We start from the raw sequence: 8,700 nt of genomic DNA on the forward strand, positions 1-8,700 counted from the left end.
TAGAAAATTTGATTACCTATGGCAACATGTTCAATAAAGTGGAAGTACCTGGTCAAATCGAGTTGTGCATGATGGAGAGTCACCTACAAAGGAAATGTGTCCATTGTTGCCATTTAAGGAGCATGTGTTCAAATTCTACCAAGTGCAATGCTACTGTCCCCTTGGTAGATAGCCATGCGCACTCCTGACCCGATCCAATGAAGCACTTTTAGTTTATTAAACCCATCGTATTATGCACTTGGGCTCTCCCTCGAATGGGAAGACAAAATCCAACTTGACTTGGAATAATCCTAACTCATTGATAAGACTGTTAACTCCAAAAACACAAACACGTTAAAGACTTTTCTAAAAGGAATAATCTTCCTCTGCCCATATAAAATTATAAATTGAAAAGAATATGTACTATAACGAATGAATAGAAAAAAAATAAACCCAAAAGGTAAAACTTGTGCCATCAATTAGGCATGTTGTTTGGTTAATTGGGTTGTAAAAATTAGGCTTTGTTGGTTAGCACTAATACATCAACACTCCTCCTCTAATTTGACGACAATTCCTTGCAAAAATTGAAGAAATTTTTTTACCCCTCCTAAGCTTGGTTTCTTCACAATCCTCTTTTCATTTTTCATCAGGTTTGTTTAAATGCATTATCACAGCCAAATTTAATTCCAAAAGTTAAAAAAAATGTTAAAAAGAAACAATAAAATGATGCCAAGAATAACCATTGATTTCTAGACCCTGCCAAAGCAACCAAATTTAAACCCCAGAGCTCCCACAAAGAGGGGGCAAGCAGATATTATTGGGCCATGCTTTCATTTATTTTACATCAGTCAAAGGTAACTTAACAAGCAATTAATTAGTGCCCCTAATAATTAGAGTGACTTACAAGCACTAATCAAAAAGAAATTAGCATCTATCAAGTTTTATAATTAAATTCACATATTCATACTTTATTCTTATAAGAAGTGATATACTAATTTTCAAAATCTATAATCAGCAAACAACCATCCAAAATCTAATTCCCACTTTGAGTCCCTAGAATCCAAGGGAACACAAGACCACCTCTGGGTTTTCTTTTTCACAGTAAGAGAAGGATGAAATGAAAAACTTTTGCTTCCCTTCGTGTATACCCCACTTTCACTTGTATTAAAACTAAAGCACCAATTGATATCAAAAGTGGGGTCAATTCTGAAAACACCCTTCATCATATTATATTATTAGACAGTGCAATTGATCATTATTATTATCATCAGTATTATAAAAAGCCTACCCTTTCCCACCACTCTCAATCATTTTAAACCAGTTCCCCCTCCCTATACAATCTCATCCCTTCTTTGTGTACCTGGTGACGTTAAGTCCCCCATAGCAGAGGCATTGAACTTTGGCATCATCCATGTCCGTTACAGGCTTTTCAGACCCTGATAGAATGTTCAACAAGTCATTCCATCGTAGGAAGGACTCTGGCGAGCTCGACGTGTTCGAGGCCGCGCGGTATTTCTCAGGGTACAACGAACCGGTTGGTAGCTACAGTTGCGCGACGTTCAGTCAGAGGATCATGCGGGAAGAGAGGCAACCATGGAGGGGAGGTAGGGCCAGCTTAGATGTGCCAATGAGGAATCCCATTGCTCAACAAGCTCATGTGGTGGAAAAACAGATCAAAGAGAAGAAATACAAGCATCCAAGTTCACCAGGTGGTAGACTTGCTAGCTTCTTGAACTCCCTTTTCAACCAAACAAGCTCCAAAAAGAAGAAATCAAAGTCCACCACACAGTCCATGAAAGATGAAGAAGAGAGCCCTGGTGGAAGAAGGAAAAGGAGGATCAGCATTAGCCATTTCCGTAGCTCCAGCACGGCCGATACCAAGTCGTTTTATTCGTCTTCGAATTCGGGTTCCAGGACGCCCCCGCCTTATGCACACACGCCTGCCAAAAGCTACAAGGATTTTAGAAGCTATTTAGACCATAAACAGCATCTGGCAGCATCATCTCAAACAAAGAACAATATTGGACAAACAAAATCAACAGCTTTACAACATGATACAACAAAAGACTATTCTTGGTTGGATGAGAAACTCAAGTTCCTTGATGACTACTCAGAAAAACATCATAACCTCGGTGCTCGCCATCAGGATAAAGCTAGGAATCGAGCTGATCGATATCTAGCAGAAGGGAAAGGTTTCAGGAATTTCAATGAGGTCGATGATGGTGCCGATAGCGATTCGAGCTCCGATCTGTTCGAGCTCCAAAACTACGATTTAGGTATCTATTCAGGTGGTTTACCTGTGTATGAAACAACACATATGGACAGCATCAAGAGAGGAGCACCAATTTCCAATGGTGCACTATGAAACTATACATTTTCAACTTGTTGATGATGGGTTCCATTTGTTTCCATTGCCATTGTAGGCATTAGATTTTGCTCGTCTTTTTTTTCTTCTTCCCTATTGCTAGCTTCTTTGAAAGTTCGTTGAATGCTTTTTCCCCTTTTTTTTATTTTCTCTGTATGTACAGTTTGGAATGTTTGTTTGTCTTCACTTTCTGAATCTTCTTTTCTTTCTTTGGAGCTAGCATGGATCAAGGCAAAAAGAAAACCATTAAAGTATCCCATAACCATTCTAGTGGTTCGCTTAGGTTGTGCCATGATTAATGGCTCAAACATCAGAAGAAAAGGCCATCATCACATTGCATTATATGGATTAATATATTCTAATCTTTAACTTTTGGACCCTAATCAATCATAGGTTAACACATTAATTAATATTTCCTACCTGTACGTGTGCTTCATCTAAGCTTTTTCCTTCTCTCTTTCTTTTTTTTTTTGTTCCTTCCTATACTACATTTTTTTTCATGGAAAACAAACAAAAAATCTATCTGCTGATTTTAAAGGGTCCCTTCATTTTTCAGCAAATTCAATGGAACTCACTTGAAAGCTACCAAGAATTCATAGAAAAAGGGGGGTAAAATTGATGTATGAATTTCATATCATAACAATACTGCATTTCACCTAAACCCCGAATAATTAAGATTTTGATTAAAAGCCACACAAAGCTGCTGTCTAATCAAACAACCAACATAGAAAGGCAAGTATTGTTTATATACTAACATATTTTTGTAGTTAAAGCAAATGGACAAAAACCTTAACTACATGATCCATATAGATAAGTTATATCCTAAAACATATCATTGCTAATTATATGATCATTCCATAAATCTTTGCATACGCAAATAGTTTTATGCCTTTAATTATGCCGGACCGCAACAAGTGAGTTGACTTTAAACATAATCAAATGATGGATTGGCGTAGTTAAAAGGGTAATCTAAAAGTGAGTTTTGTGTTCATTTGGAAACAAAATAAAAGCCTAAAGCTACATTGATGATGAAACCTATTGTAGCCTTTAGTAAGTATGATGCTGAAAATTTGATGTACAAAGAGCACAAAATAAAAAAGCCTATAAGAAAGGGAATGATGCATACCGATATGGTACATTAGGCACCATAAGGATCTGCAGGATGGGCCTGCCCTGTGATTTTTTATTCTTTTTTCAAAGTAAATGTGATTACCATATTTTGATTGAAGAGAAAGAGGAGACAAAGACAAAAGGTAAGCTTTGCTTTTAGGCAATGAAGAATCATTCTTTAAAAAAAAAAAAGAAAAAAAAAGGCTGATATAACAAACCAACCAAGAGAAAAACGCAATCGAAAACTGCTATCGCTGCGAGATTAACTCCATTTATCCTTCCTTTTCAATCACCTAAAAAGTACCACCCGAGTGACCCGTCGCCAAGACGGTATCGGACCTTATTTCCGAGGCATGAAAAGGGACTTATCCAAAATGGTTTATGACCAAGTATGATTATTAGAACAATAACCAAATTATCCTGTAGAGAAATCATTATGTTACATGTTTATCCTAAACAACATAATCAAGCATCATGTGTTGTGTATTTCATGATATATTCTTTGGCTAATGATACATGAATTTTTTGGTTCATACCTTTTTCAATAGACATAACAATCAATGTTGGCTTCTCAAGCAAGGAATCATCTTTACTCATAGATATCAACGAAGCACTGATTCTGCTTACAAAGTAGCTGAAACTGAAATCATAAAAAAGGAATTGTTAGAGAAAGCAACAAATACAAGTTGAAGCTTTTTTTGCTTCTTCATACAGATTACAGGTACAGTTTCCAGTACACCCATTAAATAAATGATTATTATTATTTGTTAGTCTACCTTAAGTTACAACAGAGTCTAATTGCAATGATAGTCAGCTTTTGATGTATATATAGTGACTCCAACAAGGGAATGTTGGGCCTGCAAATCTTGAAATTCGTGTGTTAGTTGGGACCTAAATGTGGGCAAAATGGTGGGTCTTTAAACCCAATATCTTTCGATATACTCTCACTTCATCTCTTGTCAGTCTCAAACACAATAATACTAATCTCTCTCTTTTGGCGACCATGACACATGCATTGCAAAACATTAAAAGAATATTTTCAGCCTCCTGTTTAATGCAATTTATAATTTAGTTTAATGATAATTAATTAAAATAAATCATAGCGGTTTATTTCAAAATATATTAAAAATGAAACTAAAAATAAAGCAGATATTAAAGAGTACAAGTCGGAATCAGCTTTTAGGCATAACATTCTGACATTGCCTTCATAATTATTTATTTAAGCATTAAACCCACACAGACGTTGTAGTGGTAGAGTAGAGGCGGCCAAGCTAATAAAAAGCCTAAGAACCTTGCCAGATATTGCACCATCAAGCACTCCCCATTTCTGGTAAACGTTTCCTTTCCAACAAGCACTGCCATATACGGTTCGTTGTTGGCTGTCAATTTTTGGATTTTTCCAATCAAGTTGAAAATAGTAGCACAAAATATTTGTTTTTAAATATAATATTCAAATAATTTCATATTTAAGATTGATTTCATTAAAAGGAAGATGAAGTAAAATGATATTATTTTAATAATTTCCCTTTAAAACAGCATGCAAATATTGCTTACATATTTTAGTTAGATATTTTTTATAAGATTTTATAATATGTATTTTTTAATCATTTAAAAATTAATGTAATAACGTTATAAAATATTTTGAGATGGATGGATTTTTTTAAAAAGTATTAAAATTATAAAAAAAAGAAAATCAAATTTGGGGTAGAAAGTTTTTGGTTTGCTTAAATATCATAAAAGAGTTTTGGATGGAAAAATTAGGCCACCAAAATGTACTTTTCAGCCAGCAAAATCAATGCTAAAGAAGCCCTAAGTTAGGGCAATCTTGAAGACCCTAATTACATTTTATAATGACACTCATAATTATGTAGGAATCCACCACTTATAAATGTGGCCTCAATCAAATATTTTGATAGACCCACAATATATATATGTTTTTTTTTATAAGAGATGTGGTAAGGGTTTGATTTTAAGTTTTTAAAACATGGTGAATATTTTATAAATTATTATTTGATATATAATTCGTGAAAATTTTTAATTTTATAAATGGACTTTAAAATTTGATATGTTGCTAAGTTGTATTTGAAAAATAAATAAACAGGACATGTAATAAAATTTTAACTTTATTTTATGGAGTTAATTTTTTTATCATTATGTATCAAATAATAATCTATATTTTATTACTATACCAATAATTTTTTTAAATAAATAAACAATCATATTTATAATGAGAGAAGAGTAGAAAGGTTTACAAACAAAGATAACAAACCTCAAATATTATGTCAATTAACTTTCAACCTTCGTAATTTTGCTATTCAACCAATAACTTAATAGATCATGAAATATAATTTCTTTTGGATAAAATTCACCTAAAGTCACGAAATTATTAGTTAGTTCACGTTTTAGATACTTAACTTTAAAAAGTTACAAAATAATTACTGAATTATTCAAAAATTTTCATTTAAGTCATTGGAATGTTAAAATCGTTGTTATACGACCTTCTTCATTTGTGCTTGCTCCAATTGAAAACTCTTCTTCCAATTCTCTTTTATAAGTTCTTTTCATAAAATAATTTTAAAAATCACGAATTTTTTAATTAAAATTCAAACAACTTTATTCTTCAATGTCTAATACTAACGTATGTTCTACTTGTTGATAGATACTAATTCATTGTGCTAATGATAAAATTATCACTTGATACTCGATAATTAAATTGAAAATAAATAAATCAATGATTTAAATGAAAATTTTAAATGAAAATTTTCAAATAAATTAATAATTATTTTATATTTTTAAGTAACTAAAATATAAAAAGTTAGGCATTTTTATTTAACATACCATGCCATTGTGGATGGATGGTACAATCACAATTGGAAAATGCAAAGTGAGTGGATTGTTTTTTCATAAAGCAAATTGCAGCTTTTGACTCACATTAATGGCTTTGGTATGGAGATTAGATTGTTGATGGTCTGATGGGGACATATGCACCTCCCTCATTGTGAGTGCTTCGTATATGGCTTCTTTTTTTTTTTCTTGATTTTTTTTCTAAAAGTTACTATATAATAATTAATAACATTTTAAAAATTTCTTTATCTTGCATTTAGCTTTGATTAGAAAAATAATAATTTTAGTTCAATATTATTGTCAAGTTTAAGCTGCTCCAGCAATCAAGTGATCAATTAGCTTGACTTAGTTAGCCAACAAATCTAATTGAGGATTTTTACTTGTAATATATATTATTTTAATTAAATTTAAATTAGGAATAGTTTTTGAAGTGATATTTTGGCTCTACTCGTCGTGGAAATTCATATACGGTTTACAAAGGGTGCCATAATTGATAAAGATCGATACTTATAAGACTCGTGAAAAATGTTAGCATTTGACGTGTAAATAATTATGGAGGTACTTGAGTGTGTCATAACTTGAACCACTAACTTGATCTTTATATACACCTTATAAGTAAACTTGGTACCATACAAAACCTTGACACAAATAATACTTTCGATTGTTAATGGTTCGAATTGAATTTCAAAAGACTACATTTCAATTTTTTTTAAATAATTGATTTCCGACAATAGAACTCAAATTCAAATAAAATATAAATAATTTAAAATTAAATATAAATCAAGTTTTATTTTATTCAATAAATAAATCTAATTCAATGAAATTGAATAATTCAATTTTTTATATTGAATCCAACTTTGTTAAACTCATTACCCTGTTATTTTGGCAGTAGTCCATCTCAGTTACCTTTTCTTTGCCTGTCAAAATCAGTGCAGCTATTTATCTTTTTAGTTCTCTTTTTTTTTTTTCTTTTTTAGGACTTTAATGGTAAAGGTTCATAAAATTATCTACAAGAAAAACCTATGCCATTTTCTAACCTTATGAAGGAAGAAATATTAGTAGAAGCATTTAAATGGAAAAAAAAATTCAAATATTTTATTTTATTAAATTTCTTTTTAAAACTTGATAAAAATATTATCTATATTAAACTTGAATTAGATTACATTGGAATCATATATATTAATTACATTAGATAATTATAATAAGAATCCATCATTATAAGTATTGAAATAAAAAATTTAATTCATTAATTTACACATAATATTCATGACACTTAGAGATAAATCTAGAACTTAATAAAAAAGCTCATTATATAGATTTGGTAAGCAATTAGTATTTTAAATTAATAATAATAAAATTGTACTTTGACTCCTTAAAAATGATAAAAAAATTTAATATTTTAAAAGTTATAAAGATATAGACTATTAAAATGGTGAAATTATATTTTCACTATCATAAAAATATATAATTTAACTCCAACCCTAAATTTTCTTTTTTAACTTCACCAGTGCAAGCAACCTTTAGTATTGACCAAAACCTTCAATTACGGACTAATTGAGAGATTGTAAAAAATGTATTTAGTTGCTATTTTGTTAGGATATTACCAAATATCATTTAACTGATGCAATATTTTTAAGAAATATCATTAAACATATTTAAACTTCAAATTAGGATTTCTTATAAAAAGAAAAGTTATCAAAACCTTTAATACATATAGTATTGGTTTTAAAGGGTTTTGTTTTCTTTTCATGAATTTATAAAATGATTTTATTAAAAATTTTAGTTTCTAAATAGATAACAAGTTCATAATTTTTTGAAAAGTAAAACCATGACAAAGTAAAATTCGAACTCTTAACTTTAAGTCCATAGCAGTAGAGCATGGTACCGCTTGTGGTAATATTCTCACTCATAATTATTTTATACTTTAGTGAATATAAATTTAAATCTAATCATACACAATTACACATAGATTCGTCTAATCACAAAGAGTAAGATTAAAATATGATGTAAGTTTTTATATTATCTGAAATTGAATCTATGTTCTTTTATTTTTAGAAATTTAAAATTTTTTATTTTTAAATTTTTAAATTCAAATATAATTATTAATACTATTAAAATTATATTGTTAAATTTAATTACGTTGTTATAAAGTGAGTTTTTTTAATGTAAAATTAATAAAAGTAAAAATATTAAATTTTACATTCAAATGCATGGGCATTGTAGAGCAAAAGTAAGAAAAGAGAGAAAAGAGAAAGGAGGGGGGTAGTTACCCATATGGCCGCACAGTGCACAATGGACAAGTTGTTGCAGTGAGAAATAGAGAGAGAGAAGAGTGAATGACCTTTCCCTTTTGCCTGTGGCTGCCATTTCAATTTCATGGAACATTTATAAAACCATTCATA

General features: G+C 30.5%; 1 protein-coding gene across 1 annotated transcript; it reads left to right on the forward strand.

Annotated features, from left to right (window-relative positions):
• The first annotated feature begins 333 nt into the window (after nucleotides 1-333).
• Nucleotides 334-2,530, forward strand: LOC107893806 (protein BIG GRAIN 1-like E). The gene has a single exon (XM_016818897.2). It carries the CDS (start codon nucleotides 1,391-1,393, stop codon nucleotides 2,342-2,344), a length of 954 nt encoding a protein of 317 aa, XP_016674386.1. The 5' UTR covers nucleotides 334-1,390; the 3' UTR covers nucleotides 2,345-2,530.
• Nucleotides 2,531-8,700: the final 6,170 nt, after the last annotated feature.

Source organism: Gossypium hirsutum, chromosome A13 (genome assembly GCF_007990345.1).
Source record: "Gossypium hirsutum isolate 1008001.06 chromosome A13, Gossypium_hirsutum_v2.1, whole genome shotgun sequence".
Classification (NCBI taxonomy): domain Eukaryota; kingdom Viridiplantae; phylum Streptophyta; class Magnoliopsida; order Malvales; family Malvaceae; genus Gossypium; species Gossypium hirsutum.